This window comes from Phacochoerus africanus, chromosome 6 (genome assembly GCF_016906955.1).
Source record: "Phacochoerus africanus isolate WHEZ1 chromosome 6, ROS_Pafr_v1, whole genome shotgun sequence".
Lineage (NCBI taxonomy): Eukaryota > Metazoa > Chordata > Mammalia > Artiodactyla > Suidae > Phacochoerus > Phacochoerus africanus.
The window spans coordinates 8,059,452-8,087,304 of record NC_062549.1 but is presented as its reverse complement, the minus strand read 5'-3'; the positions used below and the strand labels follow the sequence as shown (position 1 = coordinate 8,087,304).

The 27,853-nt window shown below is 51.7% G+C and overlaps 1 protein-coding gene across 1 annotated transcript in view; it reads right to left on the bottom strand.

The window, feature by feature from the left end:
• Positions 1–1,109: 1,109 nt before the first annotated feature.
• Positions 1,110–27,853, bottom strand: part of NDRG1 (N-myc downstream regulated 1) — a 54,790-nt gene continuing 28,046 nt past the window's right edge. The window contains exons 4-16 of the mRNA XM_047783212.1: positions 27,343–27,448; positions 25,146–25,266; positions 22,118–22,180; positions 21,274–21,334; positions 19,737–19,823; positions 17,660–17,716; positions 14,231–14,334; positions 12,429–12,485; positions 11,574–11,625; positions 10,333–10,380; positions 9,275–9,310; positions 7,725–7,776; positions 1,110–2,964 (exon numbers count right to left, since the gene is read on the bottom strand). Coding sequence (XP_047639168.1) covers positions 2,753–2,964; positions 7,725–7,776; positions 9,275–9,310; positions 10,333–10,380; positions 11,574–11,625; positions 12,429–12,485; positions 14,231–14,334; positions 17,660–17,716; positions 19,737–19,823; positions 21,274–21,334; positions 22,118–22,180; positions 25,146–25,266; positions 27,343–27,448 — 1,056 coding nt within the window. The 3' untranslated portion in view covers positions 1,110–2,752. The remainder of the gene's footprint in view (positions 2,965–7,724; positions 7,777–9,274; positions 9,311–10,332; positions 10,381–11,573; positions 11,626–12,428; positions 12,486–14,230; positions 14,335–17,659; positions 17,717–19,736; positions 19,824–21,273; positions 21,335–22,117; positions 22,181–25,145; positions 25,267–27,342; positions 27,449–27,853) is intronic.

Below are 27,853 nucleotides of genomic sequence, written 5' to 3'. Positions count from 1 at the left end.
GAACTGCCACAGGGCAGAGGAAGCGCAAGAGGCATGATGACTCCATGGAGCGTGGCATCTGGGTGGGGGGGGGGAGATCCTGGGACAAACAAGGACCACAGGGAGGGAGTCCCCGTTGTGGGGCAGCAGGTTGCAAACCCAACTAGTATCCATGAGGATCCACCTTCAATGCCTGGCCTTGCTCAGGGGTTAAGGATTCCGTGTTGCCGTGAGCTGTGGTGTAGGTCACAGACGCGGCTCAGATCCGGCATTGCTGTGGCTGTGGGGTAGGCGGCGGCTACAGCTGATTAGACCCCTAGCCTGGGAACTTCCATATGCCGTGGGTGCAGCCCAAAAAAAGAAAAAGAAAAAAAAAAAAGCCAACAGGGAAAACTAGTAAAATCCCAAGAAAGCGTGGAGCTTACTTAACAGTCACATGTCAGTTCTGATCTCTTAGTTGTGACAAAGGTGCCAGAATAAGACAAGAGGCCAATACTAACAGGAAACGGGGGGTGGGGTACGTGGAAACTCTCTGTCTTATCTTTGCAACTGTTTTGTACATTTTAAACTAAAAATGGGAGGTTATATGGAAACCTGTTGTGTTCACATCTTCTTAAAACACAAGAGCAAGAAGCCTTACAGTGATGGCCATGGGCTGGTCTTTCCACATGCTTTTCTATAATAAAAACACAGTGTCCAAAAAAAGAGAGGTTTCTTCCTAATCAGAGGCTGAAAAACTTGATCTCTTGGTCACTGTATTATTCAGCTAGTAAGCACCTCAAGCGGAGCTGGTCTGCACTGAGACATACTGGATTTCCTAGTAGGAAGAATGCTTACGATGTTAATAATTGTCATACTGACCCCAGGTCGTAATGGTCATGGTTTGGATACTTTGGGTTAAATGTATTGTTAAAATTAATTTCACTTGTTTCTTTGCTTTTTTTTTTTTTTTGACGTGGCCACTTGAAACGTTAAAGTTCCATCTGTGGCTTGCATTGCGTTTTTATTGGACTGCAATGCTCTAAAGCAAAGAATTCCAAAGGTGAAGGGTATGTGGCGGGAGACCCTAGGTGGGGAAAGTCCTGTCCCAGGGTAGGACTTCCCAGGGAGAGGAAGAAGACACAGACCACTGCAAAGTTACAAATTTATTGGTCTGGAAATAAATACAAATATCTCATTAAGAAACTCCTCTGGAAAGACTTATACACAACAGTTTCTTGTTCTGAATCAGCCACCCCTGCCTCCCAGGTGGTAGGTGGCAGGTAAACTGAGTCATGGCCCCTCAAGCTACCTAGAAGGCTTGATGACTTCCCTCCACTCCCCACCAGGCCCTGGCGGCTGATTCACAATGTTCCGTTCACTCTGACCAAACGTCCTATAAGAAGATCCATGGTTAGCCAAAATGCAAATCAAAAGGCAGTAGTATAGGAACTTGACAGCTACGCTGACATTGCCCAGAGATGTCAGTGGTGCCACCCCCTTCAGCAAAAGGTTAGAGGGGCAGGGAGAGGGGAAGGCAGGAGAGAAGGAACCGCCAGGGAATACACATCCCAGAATCCTTACATCTTCTGGGCCACCACTCCCCACGTGAATCCCCACCCCCTACAAGAGCAAAGGCTTCTCTCTGAAGATTCTGGAAGGTCACCAGGTGGGAAACGTTTGGCGGTCAAGTTCAGATTCAACTCCGGTTATCAAAGATTGGAGGCTGGATTTAACTCAATCACACGTGATTTCCTGGGAACCAGATGGGATCAACTGAAATTACAACTGCGCTAGAGTCTATGGCAACCACAAGGAATCCCTTACATCTAGTATAACCCAAATCCCCCCACCCCAGCAGCCCTGCCCCCCACTGCATGGCAATGACGCTTTGTCACAGCCGGGCACAGCTACTTTCAATCGTTCCCTCCATTTCAGAGGAAGCGACTGCACATCTAAATGATCTTCCCCATGAACAAAATAACCACGCGTTCACGTCTGTGAGGCGGGAAGTAGGGGCAGAGGAGGAGGCAGACAGGCAGCAAAGCCAAAGCCTTCAACCCACCATGATACCCAATGTTTGCCAAGAGTTTCTTCGAAAAACCGAGAGACTCTGTCGCCTGCTTTTGTTGCCTATTAAAAAAATGCCAGGAAAACAGGCCTGTAGGCTTCAGCAATAAAAAGTGTACAAATGCACAAACTTTAAAAATCGACGTCTTCTCGTTAATTACCCAGATTTGCTTTTCCAAACGCTTCAGAGCCTCCCCACACACTGCCCCCCCTTCCTGGCCTCCTGTCTGGCCATGTTAAAAGAACGACCCACGCTTGGCTGCTCCCCCCTCCCCAAATCGCATAGGGGTTGGTTTCCAGAAACAGGCCTGTTTTTGCTTGAGTTGGAGAGGAAACAGGACGTAGGTGGGCGGGACGTCCAACAAAACGTCCTTTGCAGCCAGGATGCTCGGGTCAGCCTAGGCTTGGATTTATGAAGTGTTTACCGCTGCGCGTCTTGTTCCTGGCAGCCTGGCGTCTCTCGGGGAGGGTGCGTGGCCACTAGGCCACTGGGTGGTGGAAACAGGGGCTCCTGTCCGCTGGTCCACCCCGCCCTGCCCTCGGCGGAAAGGGCGCCCTCCACAAACCCAATCTAGCTTTGTCGCCAGAGCTCACTCGTACAAAACAAGCTTTGGATTAATACCGAGTTACGCGTGGTTGGCAGGCAGGGGCGGGGAGGGGCCGGAGGAGGGGCGGCTACAGCGATGGATCCCAGAGTCCAGGGACGGAGGTCCCTGCAGGTCGCTTAGCAGGACACCTCCGCAGAGTTGGGTCCGGCGCTGTTCCTGGTGCCACCCGAGTTGGGGATGATGTCCAGGCGGGCGCCCTCGCTAGTGTGGGAGCGGCTGCGGACACCCTCGCTGGTGTGGGAGCGGCTGCGGGCACCCTCCAGGGAGGTGACACTGGAGCCCGAGGCTGTGCGGGACCGCATCAGGCGGGTCATGCTGGCAGAGGGCACTGCGGAGAGAGGAGAGTGCCCACTGAGTGGAGGCGCGATGTGTCTGCCCCACCTGGCCGGGCACCTTTGCTCCTATCCATCCTGGCAGCCAGCCAGTCTCCAGGCTCCCCATTGTTCCTGCATCCACTCCCAGAGGGGGAGAGCCAGGCAAGCACCAGCTGTGATCCCACAGTAGTTCGAACACAGAGCTGGGTCCAAATCCCAGTCCTGCTACATGTTCCCCAGCTGTGGGATTTGGGGAGTGTCCCCCTCTGAGTCCCAGCCTCGCCTGTAAAATGATACTAACACTGATCCCCTGGTATCAGTGCCTGCATGTGTGCCTACCACCCCATACGGTCAATGATCACTAGAGCAGGAATATTCGAGGTCAGCCAGACTAGAAATCAAGGCCACTCAGAGCCATCATCTCTCCCCTGAAGAAGCCCATGAGCTCCCAGGAACTAGCAATGGCACCGTCCTTTCCAAAGGGCTCACAAGTGCACTTGAACCCAGCAGGTGGCTGATAAGGTGGAATGAAGACAACAAAATCCCTCCACCTGTGCTGGGTTGGAATAGCATCCCCCTCAAATTCGAGTCCATCGGAACCTCAGACTGTAACCTTATTTGTAAAGAGGATCTTTGCAGGTCTGTTTCATTAAGATGAGGTCACGCTAGGTTAGGGTGAACTCTCCTGCAAAGGCTGGTTTCCCCACAGGAGAGGAGACAGACACATGCACACCTGGGAGAGGCCACGTGCAGACAGGGCAGAGGTCAGAGGGATGCAGCGGCAAGCCAAGGACTCCCGGCAACCACCGGAAGCTGGGATGGGGCAACAAAGGATTCTTCCTAGAATCTTGGGAGGGAGCATGACCCTGCCGGCATCTTGATTCTGATCTCCCAGCCTCTAGAACTGTAGGACTGTGAGAGAATAAGTATCTGGTGTTTTAAGCCACCCAGTTTGTAGGGATTTGTTACGGCAGCCGTGGGAAAGTACAGCACCACCGACTAAAGCATCATTGCCAAGGCCACAGTGAATGATGGACATCAAACAGTGAGGTGGCTGATATGGACACATGCAATTAGGGCTTACACTGTTCGCTCAACAGGCACATGTGTTTTCCATGGCAAACACCCACAAGCTGAATTCATTTTCATTCTTGCTGTACTGAATCCTCATCTTTTCCTTTGTCTTTCTTTTTCTTTCTTCCTTTTTTTTTTTTTTTTTTTTTTGACTGCATCTTTGTCATAAAGAAGTTCCTGGGCCAGGGATCAAATCCAACACCATGTGGCAATGCTGGATCCTTAACCCATTGCTCCCGGCTGGGGATCAAACCGGCAACACCACAGAAACAAGCTGGATCATTAACTCACTGCACCACAGCAGGAACTCCTGAATCTTTCTGAAAGAGCTAGTCGTCAAACCCAGAAAAAATGGGGATCAATCCCACATCTGTTGCTCACATGTTTTCTCCGAGCCTCTATTTCTCGACCCCAGATCTGGGCTTTTCTTGACCTTGCAGGGCTCCGGTGACTCGGGCAGGGTGTCATGGATGATGCTGACCAGTCACCGTGAGCAGGCCCTGCATAAACAAACAATCCCTCTCCTTGTCTTTGGTGGATGCTTCTAGATCTTTCTGTTGTCTTTCCCTGTGACTGCAGGATGCCTCGGCTTTCTGGAAATAGAAGCTGCTGTGGGGAAAAACAAAGCCTGCCTTTCATTCCCTGTCTCCCCAGAATGCACTTCCAAAGCAGAAATCCAAACCCCGGGCAGGTCTGAGAGGACAAGTGGCAATTCATGCCCTGGAGGTAAACGCAGGCTTTCTCCAGGCACCGCCTCTGCCTGCACACTTTTCCAGAAGGAAGGAGGCCGGAGAGGCAGGACCCACAGGCAGATGTTTTCTGTTGCGAGAGGGCACTTTGGGACAGGCATCCTGCCCAAAGCATGTAAATCAGGCTGGCCCACTCTCAGCCACACTAGAAACTAGACACGGCTGAGGCCAATCTTAGGGACCGCGGCCAGTTTACCAAACATAACATCACTATTTTAAACAAGCAAACCGTTTAAGTCTCACAGGAAAAAATGGAAGTGATGAGATGCTCAGACTTCCTCGTTTAGATGGGCATATGGATGATAATTCCTGGCAACAGACTGAAAGAGCCAGAGAACCACATCAGGGCCCAAACCGTGGCCAACACACCCACATGGACCAACCGAGGCTGCTGCCCAACGGTGTACTTAAACTTGGTGTTGTCCGTCCTGAGCAGGGGCCTGTATTCCTGAGAAAGGGCTACATGTGTCTATGAATAAACTATAACCATACTGCAAAAAGTTGCAAATTCCTTTTTTTTTTTTGTCTTTTGTCTTTACATGGAGGTTCCCAGACTAGGGGTCGAATTGGAGCCATAGCTGCCGGCCTAGATCACAGCCACAGAAATGCTGGATCTGAGCCGTGTCTGTGACCTACACCACAGCTCATGAAAACACCAGATCCTTAACCCACTGAGCAAGGCCAGGGATCGAACCCACAGCCTCATGGACACTAGTCGGGTTCGTTAACCACTGAGCCACGACAGGAACTCCATCTGCAAATTCTTAACTGTGTTTCTCTTTATCCTTCAATTCCCAAACCTAATGATTTAGCAAAGAGTGTCTTAAAAATGTGACTTTATTACCCACTTGCTCAAGAATGCCACAGATCCCCACTCTGCTCCTGGTTTCATCTCCCAAAGCCTCACTTTCCTTTTTTCTTTTCTTTTTTTTAGGGCCATACCCGAGGCATATGGGAGTTCCCAGGCTAGGGGTCAAATTGGAGCTGTACCTGCCAGCCTATGTCACAGCATGGATCCTAGTCAGATTAATTTCTGCTGAGCCAGAGAGTGAACTCCTCAAAGCCTCAGATTCATCATTTATAAAATGACAATAAGAGTATCACATAGGATTACTGTGATGATTACATGAGGAAAAAAATAAAGGTTTTATTAATCTTCCATCACTATCACCACCACCATCATTACCACCACCATCACCACCATCATCATGATCATCACCGTCATCACTATCACCATCATCACCATTATCACCATCATCACCATTATCACCACCATCATCACCATCATCACCATCATCACCACCATCATCACCACCATCATCATGATCATCACCATCATCATGATCATCACTATCACCACCATCATCACCATCATCGTCACCACCATCACCACCATCATCATGATCACCACCACCATCGTGATCATCACTATCACCACCATCATCACCATCATCGTCACGACCATCACCACCATCATGATCACCACCATCATCATGATCATCATTATCACCACCACCATCACCATCACCACCATCATCACCATCATCGTTACCACCATCACCACCATCATCACGATCATCACTATCACCACCATCACCACCATCATCATGATCACCACCACCATCGTGATCATCACTATCACCACCATCATCACCATCATCGTCACGACCATCACCACCATCATGATCACCACCATCATCATGATCATCATTATCACCACCACCATCACCATCACCACCATCATCACCATCATCGTTACCACCATCACCACCATCATCACGATCATCACTATCACCACCATCATTCCCACCATCACGATCACCACCACCACCACCATCACCACCATCATCATGATCACCACCACCATCGTGATCATCACTATCACCACCATCATCACCATCATCGTCACCACCATCACCACCATCATGATCACCACCATCATCATGATCATCATTATCACCACCACCATCACCATCACCACCATCATCACCATCATCGTTACCACCATCACCACCATCATCACGATCATCACTATCACCACCATCATTCCCACCATCACGATCACCACCACCACCACCATCACCACCATCATCATGATCACCACCACCATCGTGATCATCACTATCACCACCATCATCACCATCATCGTCACCACCATCACCACCATCATGATCACCACCATCATCATGATCATCATTATCACCACCACCATCACCATCACCACCATCATCACCATCATCGTTACCACCATCACCACCATCATCACGATCATCACCATCACCACCATCATTCCCACCATCACGATCACCACCACCACCACCATCACCACCATCATCATGATCACCACCACCATCGTGATCATCACTATCACCACCATCATCACCATCATCGTCACCACCATCACCACCATCATGATCACCACCATCATCATGATCATCATTATCACCACCACCATCACCATCACCACCATCATCACCATCATCGTTACCACCATCACCACCATCATCACGATCATCACCATCACCACCATCATTCCCACCATCACGATCACCACCACCACCATCATCACCACCATCATCATGATCACCATCACCATTACCGCCATCACCACCATCATCACTACAACTCAAAGTCCTTTGGAAAGCGGGTAATCAAAATTTAAAAAGATTTTCGTGGTTTCATTGTCTGCTGTCTTCTTGGTGCTTAAAAAAAATTCCTGGTTGGAACCAGCTTCCATTCAACAAGGGAGAATGAACTGCTATGGTCTGAAGAGACACTAGAACCTCTGCACGGCTGCCCATCCTCCAGGCACCTTAATACTTCTTCCCCGGAAAGCTCTGCCTGCGGAAAGCCCAGCCCAGCCAAGGGGATAGAGAATACGCAGCTCAGCCTGGCCCTGCCTCCCACACCTGCCCCTCAACCCACCGCCTGCCAGGAAAGGCCATACTCACTGTATCCCATGCCCTGCACGAAGTACTTGAAGGCTTCAGCCAGCTTGGCCGGCTGCAAGAGAAACAAGGGAGAGTGGGGTCAGTGCCAGAGGTCCCGATCTCACAGGGCGCGGGGAGCCGTGCCCGTGGTCACCTTCATTAAAGACCTTGACCCGAGGTGGAAGGCCAGCACGTGTGGATAGGACAAAACACACGAGTAAAGACTGTGGTGTATAATCACGGAGACCAAGACTGGCCTTGGCCAGGAAGAAAAAGTTCAAGGTCACGTCACAGGTGGGGGAGCTCGGTCAAATGACCTGACCTGTCTGAGCCAGTTCCCTCACCTGGAAGGTATGGGCGGGGTGCCACAGCTACTTCTGAGGGTTTCTGTGAAGACCGCCTTAGATAAACTGATGGGTCCAACTCCGCGTCGAGAATGTAAGGGCCCCTCATCACGCTAAGGGCTTTGCAACATCACCTCACTTTCTCCCAACATCCAACTCAGGCAGGCAGTATCACTGCCATCCACATTCCCCAGCTCAACAGACTCGGACAGATAAATAATCCGCCCAAGGTTTTAGGATTAGTCAGTGGTCCTGCATGTCAGCGCAGGGCTCTCCACGCCCCATAGCACTTTACTCTGTGCGTTAATAGCAGGCCGCGTGGCTGGATAAAAGGATGGTGGACAAATGGATAGATGACAATGAAAAAGAAGGTGGATGGAAAAGGAAGACATGAAAAAAGATGGGTGGATGAATGAAAAGAAAGGACGGGTGGACATGCAGAAGAAGGGATGTGTGCATCGAAGGAAAGAAATGGGAAGGATAGATGAATGGATGGATGGACAGACGGACAAGGAAAGCATGAGCTCGGGGGTGAGATGCACCTGCTGGGGACATGCTAACGGGAAGGAGGGAGGCCTGGGGTGATGTGGCCTCTGTGAGAGGATGGAATCACCACCCAAAAACACTAGGACGGGTGGCAGGGACCCCCAGTGCCTGCTCGCTGCCGCAAGGGGGGCCCCCAGGGAGCTCAGGGGGGCTTGTAAGGGCTGGAGGGGCACCCGTAGCTAGAAAGTCCTTTTCAGGACTGGAGGAAGAAAGAGAAGCAGGGCACAGTTATGTGCAAAAGACAGCCCCCAAAGCAGAAACTATTCCTTTTTTTTTTTTTTTTTTTTTGCTTTTTAGGGCTGTACCTGCAGCATATGGAAGTTCCCAGGATAGGGGCTGAATCAGAGCTACAGCTGCTGGCCAATGCCACAGCTACAGCAAGGCAGGATCTGAGCCGCATCTGAGATCTACACTGCAGCTCACGGCAACGCTGGATCCTTAACCCACTGAGCGAGGCCAGAGATCAAACCCACATCCTTAGGGAAACTAGTCAGGTTAGTTTCCACTGAATCACAACGGGAACTCCTTTAAGCACCTTTGATGAAGGGCAGCGGGTCCACAATGTGTCATCAGATTTATAATAGGGGTGGGAGATGCTGAGCAGACAGTGAGCACAAAGAGGGTAACAGGTCACAGAGGCACATGCCCTCCACCTGGGGAGTGGGGACAGGTGCGACTCACCTGGGAGATCTGGGGGAGGCCGCCACAATCCGCCATCTGGGGGAGAGAGAAGCCGGTGAGTATCGAACACCTCAGTGGAGGAGATCCCGGCTCTGCGGACCGGCTCCAAATAGACACCCATTCTGCCCGCTGTCCAGCCCTGGGCCTGCCCTGCTGAGAGGCGTCTGGGCATATTATAGATGGGGGAGCACCCAGCCCACCTGGCAAGGCTGCTGTGGTTACCATGCCTCTCAGCATGACACTCTGTCGTCTTGGTAACCGCTGCTCGCAGCCTATGATGGGCCAGGCGCTGTGCTAGGCCCTGTCATTAATTTCACTCTGCTCCCCAAGGACCCTGGAAGGTACCACTGTGCCACTTTAGAGGTAGAAACTGGGCCAGGGAGAACTTGGAGAGCTTACAAAGTTCCAGCCAAGGTCTGCCTGACTAGAAGGCGTTCATTGCACGAGGCCCTGCACAGACAATCTCTTTGATGACCCCTCAGAAGGAGACTGCACCATTCAAAGCTTCGGGCCTGATGGGGCTCCTGGTTGGCCACCCTTGGTACATGCTATAACTTCCGGAGTTCCTGGTACATCACTCAAAGCCATCACTGTTTTGCATGTGTGAATATTTAACCAGAGCCCAGGGCACTGGAGCACTTGGGCAGCAGAGTGGGGGTGGGGAAACTGGATTGGAAGGTCCTGGGGAGGGTGGGTGAGGCGGTGACCATCCTACGGGCTAGCATCTCAAGGCTGAATCCCAAGGGCAAGCCTCAAGGTCAGCTAACCTGGGGCAGTCCTCAGCCCCATGGGAACGCAGCCAGCCCCGCCCATAAATTCCTGAGCCATGACCCACAGCCCCTAAACTCCGGGGGACCTAGACAGGGATCCCCTCATCTCTGCAGCCTTGGGTTACCAGTCAGCACCCTAGATGCCTGTGAACAGATACATTACATAATCATTTCTGGGGTTTCTGACCACTAGTTTTGCTGTATCAGGTACAACTCAATTCTGCTGAAAACTTAGGAGTTTCTAAGAAAGAACAACACCCCCACCCCCCGGCACAATTGTCTCTGTACCTTGAGAAGAGTGGTCTTCGTTGGGTCCAGTTTTGAGTTGCACTCCACCTGGACAGGGAGAGGGAAAAGAAATTTGTTAATTTTCTACCTGGAGCCAAAGTCATAAGCTTTCTTCCTTGCCTGTCACTCTGCCACCATCTGAAAGTAAAATACTCCTACTGGCATGGATTGAGGAACGTGGGCTTTGGGATTAAATATATGTGGCCCTGACATTTCCAGCTATGACCCTGGACAAGTTACTTAACTTCTTGGAGCCTCAGTTTCCTCATCAGTAAAATGGGGATACTATCTTTTTCAAAAGGTTGTTATGAAAATGAGCTAAAATCTAGAAGGTGCTCCAAAAACAGTGCTAAATGAATGGCCTTCTTTAACCAGATGCTGCCAGTGATTCTACAGATTCAACATCCCCAGTCTCGGCAAATATTTTTCAAATGAAATCACATCCACTAGGATAGTTTCTTTTTTCAGTTTGTCCGTGATCCTCTTAAAAGTGCATCCAGAAGTGGGCAAAATACCCCCTTGTAACCTGTAATGTTTAAAGTGTCTACAGTAGAACTATCATCTCCCTTAATATAAACAATATATCTTTATTGATGCATCCTATAATTATGTCCAGTGGACTAGATGACAAGAAATTCATGGTTCAATCAGACACCCCAGGTCTTTACTAAGTGAGCACTTGCAGACTCTGCTCGGCCTACTGCTCAAGGCATGTCACCACTCTAGGATTCTGCCCAATAGCCCCCAAGTCTCCCACGTCCCCAGCTATGGGGATGTTGGAAAGATAACCCTTGTTTTGCCTCCACAACATCACAGGTGGAAATTAGGGGGTGAAATGAGCCAGAAAGCTATGTCTAAGCCCTGCTACCCAGGTGCCTCTCTGCCTTGCCAGAGGACCAGGCTCCAACCACGTCTGAAGCTGCCACCTGATTCCCAGATGGGCAGAGAGTCTCTTGGCCAGGAAGCCAAGTGGCAACATGCCTATATAAACCAATGGGAGGTGGATCAGCAGGTGAGGGGCCTGGGAGATGAGACAGAGGGCCCGCGGCTGAGCAACTAGGACTGGCAGTCACCAGGGAAGGAGCTGGTGCCTGAGTCCTCTGCCCAAAGGCCAATATGACATCTAGAAGATGTCACTTGCCCTGATGAAGGCAGAGGAGGGAAGATGGTGGGAAAGGAGCCTCCATATAACTTTGGACTGTTGAATTAAGTGCAGAAGCCAGGGGTTGGTTTCTACATACCACAGCGTCCACAGCAGGAGAATTGTCCCCAACCACCAACAAAGCAGGACACCTGGGGGCAGAGAGAGAAGGAGGAGCTGAAGTTCATTTAAAGAGCCTTACACTCCCAGGCCTGCCAGGCTGGGATGAAAATGCTAAAAAAAAAAAAATTATTTTGTTTTTTCCCATTACCCTTTGCTCTTTTTTAACTGCCTTCTTTCTCTATCCTCTGCTTTACTCTTAGAATAACATGAGTTAGTAGTCATTTACACCTTAGTCTGAATTTCGGCCAGAGAATTTCCATGCCCTGATGTTTTATTTCCTCTCCTCAAGGAAGGATAAATAGGACTTTGCTAGCAATCAAGATCAGAGACAAAAAGGACATGCCTGGCAAAGGATGTGACGAAGCATATGCCAAGTTTAAGTGTCAAATAATATGGTTCATGGGGGTGATGAGGTTATAAAAAAACCAACAGCCACTACTGGTGGAATCCAGCTGGTTGTATCCATGAGTGTCTTTTCCTTCCAGTTTTATAGGGCTCTTCAGGGTGGGTCCTATGTCTTGTTCACCCCAAGGCTCAGTGAAGCAAAGCCTCACATAGTATGGGGGCAAAATAGGTGCTTTGTAAATCCTGTCTGGTGTGGACAGCATTTCTCATCTGAGATCTAAGCCTCCCTGTTAGTCTCAGGGACACTCTATGAACCAAGCCCTTGCCCAAGGAGAAGTCGAGTGAGGCTGGGCCATGCCCAATCCCTGGACAGAACCCACCCAGTCCTAGCATGGGGCAGGGGTCAGTCCTGCCAGACTCAGAAGGAAGGCACAGCGGGCAACTGTGAGTAAAGCTAAGGAGACAGCAGGAAGAAAGAGCAACTCACTGTAGGGTGACCGTGTGGGCTCCGGGCATCGGCCGCTCAATCTCCAGGTCCCGCCGGCTACAGACAGACACAGACAAATGCCCCATTACACCAGCATAGCAGACCCTCCCCTGGAGGAAGCGCCCTCCCCCTGAGCTGATCCCTGGAGGTCCTGCACCATCCACTCTGGCAAACACCCACATTCCAACCTGTGCAAGGTCACTCCCCGGCCTCTTGGGATCCACAGATGTTTCAGGACTCACGCATTCCCCATGGAGCCCCCAGGTTTCCTTCTTTTGTCAGGAGGACACGTCACACCCTCCTCTACAGAAGGTCCCTGCCTCCCGTGGCCCTAGTGGGAGCCTGCATGTCTCAGATGGTGTCCAGCCTCCACTTGGTCTGAGCCTCAGTCCCACCCAAATTCTGAGTCCTCTGTATAGTAACCACATCATTTTGTTTTGTTTTGTTTTGTGTTTTTTAGGGCCGCACCTGCGGCATAAGGAAGTTCCCAGGCTGGGGGTAGAATCAGAGCTGCCCCACAGTCACAGCAACCATCAAGGGATCCAAGCTACATCTGTGACCTACTCCACAGCCCATGGCAATGCCAGATATTTAACCCACTGAGTGGGGCCGCATCCTCATGGATACGATTCTATTCGGGTTCATAACCAGCTGAGCCACAATGGGAACTCCCAAAGCATCATTTTGGAACTCAGGCTTATCCCGTTCACTCCCTCATTTTCAACCCTCCCGCGGTTTTCCGCTGTGCCTTAAAGTCCAGCCTGGCCCCATCTGTCTCCTCACCAGCCTCACGCTGCCTGGTGGCTCCCACCGTGAGCTGCCCTTTCTCACGTCACAGCTGGGAGTCAGCCCGGCTGGATTCAAATCACACCCCTCTGCTTCCTAGCTGGGTGACCTCAGGCAGAAGGCTGAGCCTCTCTGTGCCTTTGCTTCCTTAGCAGGAAATGGCCTGTGACAGCACTTCTTCATGGGGTTTTTGACAGGAATCAGTTTCTTCCTGCAGCATGTGGGGCTGTGAGGGCCGTGGCTGGCCTCCTCCTTGTGCCCACGGCCCCACTGAAAGCCTGCCCACTCCAGCCTTGTTTAGGGTTTGCTGAATAAATGAGCAGCTCAGCCTCCGTGCCCTCCGTTACACGCTGGGGGTACCGCCTGTCCCTCCTGCACTGAGAGGCTGGGAGGAGGGTCAGAGGAAATGGACTCTAATGCCCATCATGAAGTCAAGTTATTAACATGTGGGAAAACAGAGCCCAGGAGGCTCATTCCTGCCACCTCTGTGGGAGCACAGCAGGATGAGTTCCCTGAAGATTCTAGAACCCCTGACCGAACAGCAGCGGTCCCAGTGTCCCCTCCTCTAGTTGACTCCAGACCCTCTTATCCTTAAGAGGGCTGCACCCCTGCCAAAGGCCTGCTAAAAGTGCTCCTCATCCTTGGAACGACTCCTCCGCCTCCCAGCAGCCTCCCTGGATTCCTCCCATCCTCCCACATCCTCTGCCACTCGCATCACACCTGGACCTTCCTTGGCGTCAGCCATGGCACAGGCATGTATTCAAACCCATTGAGATGTGACCAGGTCCCACTCTTGCTTGCGCCCCTAGTGGTCTGGAGTGGAAGTTCAGCTCCTTGCAAAGCACTCAAAACTCCCCAAGGCATCTGGATTCCCCAGGCACCTCTGATCATCTATTTTGCTCAGGGCTGAATCTTCTGTTAATTTTATGATCCCCCTTCTCCTGCCCCATGTGCATGCCAGACCTACAAAAGGAGCCAGATAAGCAGCTATTGTGTGGCTGGGCAGCATCCGGTACCTGTTGTAGGCGTTGATGAACAGGTGCAGGTTACCGGGGTTCATGTCGTTGATGATGTGCTGTCGGTAGGTGTGCACCACCTCCACGTTATTCTGCATCTCCTCCTGCATTGAGAGCGGGCAAAATGTCATGCATGGGACCTGTGACCCTGGGCGGGTCACAAGCCTCACCACAAAGTGAATGTAGTGATGCCTAATTCACAAGCCGGCTAGGGAGCCTGAGGGAACCTTCAGGAAAGCAGAAGCTACATCCAGATGCAGACTCATGTCTGAATATCAGCTGGGAGCAGAGGTGACGCAACCCTGAGGGGCAACCACGCCCTTCCGGGCTCAGACTTGAGGAGTTGTGATCTGAAGTCAGTCCTCCCGGATGGGAACTTGTTCCAGCCCTGTCCCTTTGTTAGACAAGTGTTTTACTTCTCTGAGCCTCAATGCCCTTAAAAAAAAAAAAAAAAAAGTGGGGCTGAGGGTTTTTTCCCCCAGTAATTGGCCTGAGGGGACCTCTAAAAATGGTTCCCTTTTCACTTGACCCAGAAAACCCACAAAATCATGCAAACCAAGAGGTTTCAAATCTTCATGTTGGACACTTTAAGAACACTGGTGAAACTGCCCAGGCCTTTAAGGATATGCATATCTGAAAAGCCACCAAATATGTGAAGGATGTCACTTTACAGAAGCCATGTGTGCCCAGAAGAAAATGAAGAAACAAAAACTCATGGCCTGGGAATAAATTCCATAAAAAAAAAAAATACAAATAAAAGTAAAAAAAAAAAAGCGTGGGGATGACATTACCTACTACCTATGTCATCTGATTGTAGGGATGAACAGAGATCGGGCACACGGGAAAGTCTAAAACTGATGCCAATGTTGGCATTTATTTTATTTCATTATTTATTTATTTATTTATTTATTTTGTGGCCACATCTGCAGCATATGGAAATTCCCAGGCTAGGGGTCGAATCGGAGCTACAGCCGCTGGCCTACACCACGGCCACAGCAACTCAGGATCCGAGCTGTGTCTGCGACCTACCCCACAGCTCACGGCAACACCGGATCCTTAACCTACTGAGTGAGGCCAGGGATCGAACCGCACCCTCACTAGTCGGGTGCGATTCCACTGAGCCACAACAGGAACACTGAGCATTTTTTTTTTCTTTAATGGGGAGAGGGTAAAAAGCTCTTGATGTTTGCCAAACAAAACCAACCCATGCAACAGGAAGTTGCAGAAAGAAGGGCAATCTTAATAGCCAGGAGGGTCACCCAGGCCCTTGCAGAAGGCCGGCCGCCGTCTTCCCTCTCCCTTTTTGAATGTGATTTGGGACCCACAGATAAGCTATGAGCGTGCTCTGTTTCTCATTTGGACCATGGCGGATGCTGGAGGTTTCGTGAAATGGCCTGATATGATTACCGCCAACCGGAGCAGGCGTGGGAGGGAGCCAAGGGGGCCAGTGTCAGCCCCGAGCTGTGTCAAAACCGTCCACGGCCATTGAAGCAACAAAGAGACCCACTGGCTGTTCCGCAAAAATCAGGAAAAAGAGTCTGAAGAATCGTGCTGGGGTTCAGGAGGAAACACAGCTACAGCAACTTGGGGGCCCCAAAGATGCCCTGAGTAACTCGGGGTGCAGTCAGACTCTCACCCTGTACTTGACACCCCTCTTCCAAGTAAATACAGACATTGCCTCTGATTGTTCCCTATTCCCATCAGGCTCACATTATACATTCAGGGTGGAGAAAATGCATTGCAAACTGCGACGAAGCCTAAAAAGTGAAAAACGACCCTAGTGGGCTTGAAAGGTGACCCCAAGGATGGGTCCACATCAAACTCCCAGATCCAGTAAATGTTAACTTATTTCAGAAAAAAGGTTTCTGCGGACATCATTAAGTTAGGGATCCAGAGATGAGGTCATCTGGGATAATCCCAGAGTCCTAAGTCCAATGACAAGTGTCCTTGGAAGAGAAAGGTGGAGAGAGATTTGAACAGATGCAGAGAAAGCCATGCAAAGGTGGAGGCAGAGCCTGGAGAGAGCAACCACAAGCCAAAGGATGCTGTAGCTGCAAAGACAGGAGGCCCTGGAGGAGAGTGGCCCGGCTGGCACTTGTGGTCAGAGTTCTGGCCCCCAGAACAGAGAATATACTTCTGTTGTTTGAAGCCAGTCAGTGCTTCACAGCAGCCACAGGAAATGAAAACAAGGACCAAACACAGTGAGGGCACTGCACCCCCAACAAAACATTTGCTTCCCTGGGTATCATACTGTCACATGCCGCGCAGCACACGGTCACCCTCTTTGCCACATGCAATAAACAGAGCGAATCACCTGGAGCTGGGCAACAGATGGGGTGCTTCAGACCCCAGCTTTGCATCAAAGCCCCTGGCACACCCTCCAGCCCGGCAGGAGGTACAGAGCCGGGGGCTATGCTAGACCACTGGTGGGCTAGAACCACACACCACGTGTGTGCTACAGGGGCCTGGCTCAGCTTGTCCTGGCAGGCAGGTGGTCGGGGGCGGCGGGGGGGGTGAGCACCCACATGGGAGTTGCAGGACAGCCCGTTTGAGAGCCAGGCTCCAGCAGAGGTGCAAATGGCCAGTGCTCTGTGTGGTTATGAGAACCCACATTGGAGCCAGGCTCAGGTTCCAATCTCAGGCCCTCTCTCTCGCTGTGAGACCTCACACAGGTCACTCGACCTCTCTGGTCTCACCTGGGAATACAAATAGATCCGTAACTGGGAATAAATAAGAAGTACATCCCATACGGGTTATAGAGTCCTTAGGACTGAGGCTGACACACAGCCAACTCCATAGCTGGGTTTGCTGTGGGCTTTGTCAGCACCCAGAACTGGAAAGAACCCCAGGGTCCATCAACAGTGGATGGAGAAGCAAACTGCGGTACGTCCCTACCACTCAGCACCAAAAAGGGATGAACTCTTGAGCCTCAGGACACAGATGGGCCGTAAAATAATTATCTGAGTGAACAAAGCCAGATTTAAGAAAACAAAGAACACACACTATGTAATGCTATTTACATAAAAATCTAGGACATGCAAAATAAATCTATAGGGACCCGAAGCAGATCAGGGGTCACCTGAGGAGGAGGAAGAGAAGGATTATCCAGCTGCCCAAGGGAAGCTCTCGGGGTGAAGGTGTGGTGTTCATTGTCTGGGTTTCAGCGATGGTTGGATGGGTGTATACACAGGTCCAAATTTGTCAGATTTCATACTTTCAACATGTGCAGCGAATTGTACTTCCAGAAAGCTGTTAACAAGACTTCTGCTAAGAGGAGAGCGAGAGAGAAGGAATGACCTGACGACGGGGAATGAATAACGACGCACTATTTGGTGAGGGTCGGATGGGGCCTGTTGGTCTCTGTGGCCTAAGTGCCAGGCAGCATGACGGCTCGGTGTCAACCTCAAACTGCCAGGCCGCGCCACTCACCTTCCCAAAGAGGTGTGACACCACCATGTCTGGAAGGGCCTGGGTCCATCCGGAGATCTGGGAGGAAAGAAAGGGGGTCAGAGACAGGTGCTGGCAGCGTGGGGCGAAGGTCAGCCAAACCCCACTGCCCTGGAGGCACAGCAGCAGCGTGGGATCCCAGGCAATCAGGTCTGAGGACACCGCCTAGGTGGGACAGCGCCACCTGTCTCCAGGTACCTGCTGGACCTGGGGCCCCAAGGCAGGACCTGGAAGGGCTTCGTTGCTCTCAGAACCCCACGCCCAGGAGATGTGGGCAAAATGTGTCTGAATAAAGACCCCACATGCTCCCAGCTTTGGCTGCACCACAGCTCAGCAAGTCCTCAGTGAAGGGAGCCATCTGCTGCTTCTAACACACATCAAGCTCTCTCTGTCCACACATTAGAATCTGCCTACCTCGAGCTATCCTTTCTGTGTCACCCTCTAGATTTTCCTCTCAAGCTGGTTTCCTCTCTCTGAATATACTGAGGTTACACTGGTACCCTTCTCTTCTCTACCTGTCCCCACCACCAATGCTAAGTATACAGCAGGGGGTCCATAAATGCTAGGCATACAACAGGAGCTCCATAAATGCTTACTACCATGGGTGCTCCATAAATGTTAAATATGCAGCAGAAGCTCCAGAAATGCTAGGTACACAGTGGGAGCTCTGTACATGTTAGGCATACAGTAGAAGCTCCATAAATGTGTGTTGACCACCTCGAGTGTCAGGCAGGGACTGGCAGAGGAGGGAGGCTCTAGAGCTGCGGTCCTAGGCTGCCCTGGCTGCCACCTCCTAGCCGTGTGGTCCTAGGCAGGTAGCAGAGCTGGGGGACCTCAGCCCTCTCATCTGTAACCAGGGCGCCAGGAACTTCAGAGTCACAAGGCCAAGGTGAGGGTTACACGAGGCAACCACACATGTCAGAGGATCTGACCCTGGTGCCTGACACACGCTAGACCCCTGAGAGAGGTCTTCTTGTGCCAGGGCTGGGGATAGGAAGAAGGCTGCAGTGCAGGTACGAAACCCCGCAAACAGCCCTCAGGCTTCATGTTAGCCCGTCGTCAACATTCCCAGGCCGATTATTGCACAACTATAAATGTAATAAAATTCATCAAGCAATTAAAAAAAAAGTTAAAAAAAAAAGCTTTCCCAGGCCCCCATGTCTGGCTCAGAACACCTAAGTGGCCAACTGCGATGCCACTGCCTTTGCTGGAAAATAAAATAAAAAACAGGGAGTGTGTGTTTCACTTCTGAATATCAAAAATGTGGGAGGAAAGAGCTCCTGTGTCCCTGTGGAAGGTTCTGGAAAGAAATGAAACATCAGAGTGGCCAGGACTGGCTGAGAAGTGGAGACAGGGGTATGACCTGAGGAGGAGAAACAGCGTCTGATAAACACCCAACACATGTTAGCTAATTATCATTGTCATAAAACTATGTGGCATGGAGCTAACACCAAATATATATTTCTTTTTCAATAATAATACGTGGGTGACGGGAGCTCCCGCTGTAGGGCAACAGAAGCAATGGAGTCTTGGGAGTGCTGGGACGCAGGTTCGATCCCCAGCCTAGCACAGTGGCTTAGGGATCCTGTGTTGCCACAGCTGTGACTTAGGTTGCACCTGCGGCTCAGATCTGATCCCTGGCCCAGGAGCTCCATATGCCATGGAGCGGGCGAAAATAAAAATAAATAAATAAATAAACACTATGTGGGTGACTGGGGTGAGAGGCATTTGTCTGGTTCAAATGTTCTTTTTATTCTCAGCCTCTTGGCCAAGTCCAGCATATGCTAAGTCCCGAGCAGATACATTTGGACCCAGCCTGTCCTTCTCAAAGCTGGCTTGGACAGCCATGTCCCACTGATTTCCGAATGGCACATGGCTGAGCTCACGTTCACTATTCAAAGCCAAGCAGAGGAAGTTTCTTTGCTGGCAGTGGTGGAGGGGAGGGGCCAGGAGAGGTCTCTCGATGGTCCTCCAGGGGGAGTTGGACACACCTGCCCCTCTGCAGGCTGGGACCCCCTCCCCGCCCCTCCGCCTGCCCGACCCAGGCCCCCGGTCTCACCTTGGAGGCGGCCCAGTCCATCCAGCCTTCCGCACAAGGGTTCACGTTGATGAGGACGAGGCCCTCTACCATCTCGGGGTTGTTCAGCTGCAATTCAAGACACGACGTGAGAGAGAGGACCCGGCCACGTGCGATACTGTGACTTTAAAGTCAAACCAAAGACAGAAAAGGACGAGAAGACAGCCCGTGTGGGCTCCCCGAGCAGACTGCCGCTCTCCACAGCCCTGCCCTGTCTTGCAAAACTGACGTTCCAGCTCAGCAGACCCTAAACTGGGTTTCTGAGGGTGGAAAGAGGAAACTGCGGGAAAAGTAGAAGCACACTTGTTTGGGACAAGTCACTTCGCCCCTGGCCCCTCAGCTTCCCCAGCTGTGAAATGGGTACATCACACCACTGACCTCATAAATCAGATGGGGTGCACAGAGGCTCCCCAGTCACCACTAAGACTTCCACTATTTGCAGAAGATAGATTGAGAGCTAAGATATGGCTGAGACCTTACTGTGTCTGCTGAGAGCCTTGATCACTTTGTATGCCTGTCAGCATTTCTTTCTTTCTTTCTTTCTCTTTTTCTTTCTTTTTTTTTGGCTACACTTGCAGCATGTGGAAGTTCCCGGACTAGGAATGAGACCTGCACCACAGCTGTAACCAGAGCCACAGCAGTGACAACGCTGAATCCTTAACCCACGGAGCCACCAGGGAACTCCTCACATCAGCATTGCTAACCTCGCAGCAATGGCCAGCAAATAACAGGCCAGCAAAACATCTACGGCTGAGTAAACTGAGCATCAGCGCATTTTTAAACGGATGTTTGGTGAGGGTACAAAAGACCCCGTGAACAAGCGACTTGGACCCATGGCCATGTAAGTGACATCGGTCATGTTAACATGGGTGTCTCTGATTGGTTTAAACTCTCTCAGGGGCCAAGAGTCCCCTGACTACCGAAGCGACGCATCTCTCACAAAGAAGAGCCTGGTGAAATACTCAGGGATGGGAGCCTGGCCACGATCACTGCTAAGTGAGCAAAGACGGCGATAAAATGACATGTCTGTCTGGTGTGGCATTTCTGCGAAGGAAAAAGAGCCACTAGGAAGTACCTGAGCTCCCCCCTCCCCCCACACCCCAGGTGCATCCGTAACTCTGGACCACACACCCCAATGCGAACTGTGGTTATCATTTGGGAAATGGAATTACGGGTTATTTTCTTTCTCCCTTTTCAGATTTTTCCAATTTTCTTCCTTCATCTTGAATTCATTTTATTTAAAAAGTTTTTTTTCTTTTTTAAATGCTGGAAGTTCCCATCATGGCTCAGCGATAATGAGCCCAACGAGTATCCATGAGGATGCAAGTTCGATCTCTGGCCTCCCTCAGTGGGCTAAGGATCTGGTGTTGCTGTGGCCGTGGTGTTGGCTGGCAGCTGCAGCTCTGATTCCACCCCTAGCCTGGGAACCTCCATATGCCGTGGGTGTGGCTCTGAAAAGCAATAATAATAATAATAATAATAATAATAATAGCAATAATAACAATGCCAAAGAACTCACAGCAAATCGAGTGAGAATGTAGGCGCCCGCTCCAGTTCCCATGCCAATAATGCTTTTCAGCCTGGAAGCAGAAATAAAAATTCATGTCACAGAAGGAGAGAGTCACGGCAGCCCTCACAGCCTTTTGAAACCCCCCCCCACCGTGGAGACCCTCATCTCCCCCAGGTCTGTCCTGGGCATCACTGCAGGTGGTTGGCAGGCTGGACAAAGGGGGGACCACAGCCTGGAGGACCTGCAGTGCATCCTACTTTATGGCTCCCCAGGAGACCATGACCTTGGAGACACCCGCCCCTTTCCCTCACGCCTCTCCACCCTCGGCCAGGCTCTGAGAGCGGGCCAGTCATTGACGGGAAGGCCTATTTTCCGAACTGCTTCCTCCCGCTCCTAAGCTTGATTCTAAATTCTATAACTTGGAATGGAAATAAATTGGGCAAGGACTCGGGATGTTATCATCTGATGAAAAGGCTCAAGTAAGAAGGAAATGAGCCCTGAAGAGATAAGGGCCTGATGGGAGGAGACCTTGAGGGCTCAGGTAACCCTATTCCAGAACATTCCACGGGAAAGAGAAAGCAATGAAAGAGGAGGGGTGAGGAAAGGACAGGTGGTGCGGTTGTCACGAGGCGATGGATTCACTCAAGGAGAAAAGCCCGACATGCAAGAGGCAGATGGGAGTACAGAGACTGCATGAAAAAGTGTTTGCAGAGCGTGACGGGCTGATTTTCCCCGATTGCTAAACATTAACCTCCATTTTGGCGGTGGGGCCAGATGGAGGCCCCAGGAGAGGCAGGAGCGGGAGGCCACCCTTCTCTGCAAGCTGGTGGGGGAGAGGAGCCCTCGCTCTTACCCAAACTGATGGAGGACTCCAGGAAGCATTTCAGCCAGCTGGTCCATGGACGGGTACATATACCTGGGGAGGGGCCATGCAGAGGCAGTTAGCGGGAGCCCGGACCCCGGCGGAGGTGATTAATACAAACAGGGCAGGGAGCGGGCAACGACCCACCCCGTGCGCCCAGACTCCCCAGGCCAGCCCCCCAGCGGCCCCCATTCCAAGCAACCACAGTGTACACAGACTGCTCCTCTTTTTTATTTTGCAGAGGGACCCTTTGCAAACCTGTTCCAGGTCCCACCCAGCGCATGTGATGAGCATTATAAGCTCACCGAACCTTTGCAACAGCTCTAAGAGGTTGCTATGATTTCCGCCTTATAAAGATTGTAACTATCACTGATGCTAAGAGACGAGCCACATGGCTTCACTGAAAAGCATGGACTTGGTGCTCGTAGGATTTTAAGGCCCATGAACTCACCACCTGCCCAGGGAGGGCTCCTGGCAGTCGCCCTGTGAAGTGCTCATGACCTTAGGGAAGCCCCTCCCTCATCCCCTTTGACCAGGAGATGCTTGGCAGGGAGCCTGGGAGGGCCAGCCACCCCGATTGGCTGGAGGCATGGGCTGATTGGCCCTGGGAAATGATGCCCAGAGGGATTTGAAGGCACAAGGATGCCTGGATCTGCACATCCTCTGGGACCACACCTTCTGCTAATCAAGGGCTGTCGGAGTTCCCCTCTGCTCAAAACTGGCCCCTAATAGCAGGCGCAGAGAGAGGAGACAGAGGTGAGGACTCATGTCTGGGTGGTCAGGGAGCCTGCAGGCTGCCTGGGTCTGTACATAAAGGCGGGGGCCTCCCCTTTGCCGGATGCAGGAGACGACAAAGTCTCCTATCACCAACTCTTCAGCAAGACCCAGAAAGAGTCACTTGTTCCCATTGTGCCCACCTTTCCAACGGGGACACCTGTGGCGGAGCCCTGGTACCCCACGGAGCCACTTCCCAGGCTGGCTCCTTCTCTCAGCCACCACCAACCCCCCACCCCAACTGTGTCTCTCCGAACCACGTTCTTCCTTCCAGGTTCCAGGTTGTGGCCTTTGCACATGCTGTTCCTCCTGCCTCTCGAAGCAAACATGCATTCACCTCCCTTGAATGTCCAGAAAGGAGCCCAAGAGCCTCTGCCCTGCCAGGTGACAGTAACCCTAGCCAGCGTCGCCACACATTTTCTTTCCATTTTCCCGGGAGGAAGGCGAGGATTCACTGCTTTCACAAGCCCTTGGCTGTCCTCAGGGAGCCTGGCCCTTTTTGCCGAAAGCAGGTCTACACACAGAAGCCGCGCAAAACCTATGATGCTCTAGCTGCTGGGGGCGGGGTTGACATGGATGGGGAGGCATATTCCACAGTGCTGAACTCAGGGAGGGGAAAACAGAGCAGGCAGGAAGGATTCCCCTAACAAAGGAGTTACCGGCCCTTCTTCATGCCAGGCTCCTGGTGAGGCCACGGGGAGCCCATGTGAGCAAAGCAGACACAGTCCCATGCAGGAGCCAGGCAGTGAGTCATCAGAGACAAGTGGGTGTCACAAGGGCAATGATGACCACGAGGGCAGGGAGGTGTTGAGAGGGGGAGGCTGAAACAGGCAGACCTGTTCTGCTCATGTGGTCAGGGAGGGCTTCCTGGAAGAAGCGCCATTGAAGGGGACATGAGTAGGGGGAGCTTGAGGATCGGAATGTAGGGAACATATTCCAGGCAGAGGGATCAGCATGTGCAAAGAGAAAGAGCCAGGAAGACCCTGGCTGGCATGGCTACACATCAGTGGAGCCACTTTCTTTCCGAAATGGCCGTGGCTCAGGCTGAAGCCAGCAGCCCCCAAAGGGTGACAGAGGGGGAGCCACCTAACCCCACGGCTTCTTTCCTCACTGCTCTTGGGGGCCGAGTGCACAGCCAGGAGGCAACAGGATTATACTCACCCAACCCCATGTGTTAGAAGCTGACCCCAAAGCCAGGAGGATCCCAGCCGGGGGCCCTGAGCCCTGCCTTGCTGTCCAAGCCTCAGCATGAAGGGAGTGCACCCTGGAGGGCCAAGGAGACCACTGGAGGTGGGGCAGAAGGGAGCCAGGCTCCCACTCAGACAGTGGTTCCGTCAGCTACACCAGAATCACTGAATGACTTAGGGGAATAAATACCCTGCACCTTGGCCTCCAGGTCAACTGAATAAAAATTCCTGGGCATGGGGCCCAGGCTTCAGAGTATTTTTGAAATCTCCCAGTGGGGAGCTAAGAGCACTGGGTTAACCTAAGTCTTTCTTTTCTTTTTTTTTCAGGGCTGCACCTGCGGCATATGGAAGTTCCCAGGCTAGGGGGTCGAACTGGAACCGCAGCTACTAGCCTACATCACAGACCCATCAACCCCCAGATCTGAGCCACATCTGCAATCTACACCACAGCTCACAGCAACACTAGATCCTTAACCCACTGAGCAGGGACAGGGATTGAACCTGTGTCCTCATGGATACTAGTCGGGTTCGTTACCGCTGAGCCACAACAGGAACACCCCACCTAAGTCTTTCAAACAATTGTTCCAACCAAAGGTGGATATACTGGCAGAACTTTGTCTTAAACTGCTGCTGTACTAAGAAGGTTTTAGGAGTTCCTATCGTGGTGCAGCAGAAACGAATCCAACTAGGAACCATGAGGTTACGGGTTTGATCCCTGGCCTCACTCAGTGGGTTAAGGATCCAGTGTTGCCATGAGCTGTGGTGTGGGTCGCAGATGTGGCTTGGATCTGATGCTGCTGTGGCTGTGGTGTAGGCCAGGGGCTGTAGCTCCAATTCGATCCCTAGCCTGGGAACCTCTGTATGCCATGGGTGTGGCCCTAAAAAGCAAAAAAAAAATTTTAAATGGTTAAAATGGCAAGATTTGGATTATATATATCTTACCACAGTTAAACACACACACACACACACACACAATGAAAAGCCAGACTAATGCCTCCGCCCAACCACCTGCTTCCTCCCTGCCCGGCTTTGCGATCCCTCCCCTGGGGTCGTCTCACCCCGCGGGGAAGGAGGCAGCACCGTCCTGCTGGCCCGGGGCATCCACGTGGCAGACGGCAAAGTGCTGGGTGATCTCCTGCATGTCCTCCGAGTTGAAGAGGGGGTTGTAGCAGGTCTTGTCTGGAGAATAGGCAGGAAAGAGAAGACGACAAGGAGGAAGAAGTTAGGAGAGAATGGCGTGTGTTCATGCTGCTTGTTTCATGCCTACGCCTACTCAGCAGGGGGAAGGAACTTCCAAGAAAGAATGCCTTTTCTCCCCCACTTTGCTCTGGTGATAAAAGGCAAGAATAAGTCATGGGGCAGGGGAGTGGGTGTGGAGGTGGAGGCGGTCGGTAAACCCTGCTTGTCTCCACTGGCGGATGACCTTGAATTTCCAGTTGGTCCAGGGAGGGATCCCACTGGGGCTCCTGCTTCTTTCCCCATCGTGGCTGTGGTGGTCCTCACATATAAGGCCGCGACGGTCCGAGTATGAGGTGGGGTCGCCCCACTGACACTCCCTTTTTCTCTGGGTCTCCTAAGCCTTCCCATCAGGGATACTGGCCAAGGCACAGGAGGTTTTCAAACAAATGCTTATGTGGCCTTGGACGAGCCTCCTCATTGCTGAGGGTGCGAGGGAACGACAGCCAGCTGGTCCCCAAAGCTTTTCCCTTTTCTGCCCAGACTCACCGCTGGACTACACTTCCCAGCCTCCCTCGCAGTCAGAGGCAGCCACGTGCCTGGGTTCAGGCTCCCATTGCCTCTTAACACCTGCCTGCCACCCATTCCTCTAGGTTTTTCTCTCTTTCTTTCATCTCTGTCAGATGTGGACGAGCCAAGAGAAGCCTCAGTGGCCCCGGGGGATGGTGGAATCACAGCTCAAAGAAGCCTGGGTCCCTGAATTGCCCCAGAATGCCCACTGAGTTGTTAGATGAGGGAGAAAGAAACACATATTGTGTTCAGTAAGCCACAGAGCCCTCGGGCTTTTTGATACAGCCCTTCCTCTACTCTGAGGATGGGGGAGCAGCACTACCACACGCAACTCCATGTCCTCATGAGTCCAGTGGAACAAGATGGCACGTATTGAGCTACGTAGCCTAGGATCCGGCACGTGATGGTTACCAGGGGGCATACAGGAGGAGAAGAGCTAAAAGGGAAGTGAGAGTGAAGGAGGAAAAGGGTTTTCAGGGACTGACATCATTCCCAGCCTCGAGGTATTCGTAAACTGAACGGAAAAAAAAAAAATGTGAATCAGTCAGTCTGTCAAAAATCAAGCAAGCATCCAGCTTGCAATGCTCACTGGACCAGAAAGGGCTGTGAATTCCTTGTGAATCATCACAGAATCGTTTCTGCTCTGTGTAACTGTAATCTTAAGTAGCTCTTATTCCACTACCATCTGTGAAAGCCCACCTTTGGCAACACTTCGTGGGAATCACAGACCCCGCATTCACAGCAGCAGTACTCGGCACAGTGAAAAGGTGGGAGGCATCCAAGTCAACTGAGAATAAGCAAAATGTGATGTGTCCACACGATGGACCATCGGACTTCTCCTGTGGCTCCGTGGGTTAAGGATCTGGCATTGTCAAGGCAGTGACTCAGGTCACTGGTGTGGCGTGGGTTCGATCCCTGGCTGGAGAACTTCCACTTCCATAGCCAAAAAAAAAAAAAAAAAGATATACAGTAGAATGTAAAACATTAATATATAGTATGCTATGGATCAATGCCAATGCTGAGAATATTAGGAAAGAAGCCAGTCATGCTGTGTGATGCCCTTGATAAAAAATGTCCAGACTAGGCAGATCCTTAGAGACAGAAAGTAGACTCCTGGTGAACGAGGGCTGGAGGCAGGAGAGACAAGGGGCGATGGAGACGAGGACAGGGTTCTCTGCAGAGTGAAAAGGAAAGTCTGAAAATGGATTGTGCTGATGGCTGCACAATCCTGTGAAAATGCTAAAGACCGCCAGAGGCCTTCGTTAAAAGATGTCACTGCCACCCAGACAAATGGTGGAGGGTCCCGGAGACCCCAGCATCCCTGAGATCCCAGCATCCCCAAGGCAGTGCATCCCAGGCTCCTCTGTCTGTGGCAAGAGGTCTTCCCAGAACAGCTCCTGGAAGTGTCAGGAAAGGAGAAGAAGCCGGGACCCCTCTTCCCAGCCGTCCTCATCCCCCGACCCGGGCAGGAACAGGCTTGCCCAGGCCACGCGGCTCCTCGGGACTTACGGTTCATGCCAATGTCATGGTAGGTGAGGATGACGGGCCGGTTTCCCTTGGGGGTCCCGCACAGCGTGACATGAATGGAGCCGTGCAAAGTCTCGATGTCCTGCTCCTGGGGAGAGACAGACAGACGGGCCTGTCACATGGGAGCTGCCGCCAGGGTGCGTCTGGAAGGACGACCTGCAGACTCCCAGCACGTGTCCCGCTGCAGGTTGGGAAAGCATCTCATCTGGTTGTGGGATCGCTGGGCTCTGGGTGGCAGGTTTCCCTGGGCAGAGAAGCCACCCCAAGAGGCAGAGACATGAGTGGAAGGGGGACCGGGAGAGGGCCCCCCCCATTCCTGGAGGTCAGTGGTTGTCAATCTGAGAGCTTGGCTCAAAAACAAAGAAATACACCCCAATCCTCAGGCTCCACCTCAAGAGCAGGAAAACTCAGTATCCACGCCTTTTTTTTTTTTTTCTTTTTCTTTTTAGGGCCTCACCCACAGCATATGGAAGTTCCCAGGCCAGGGGTCGAA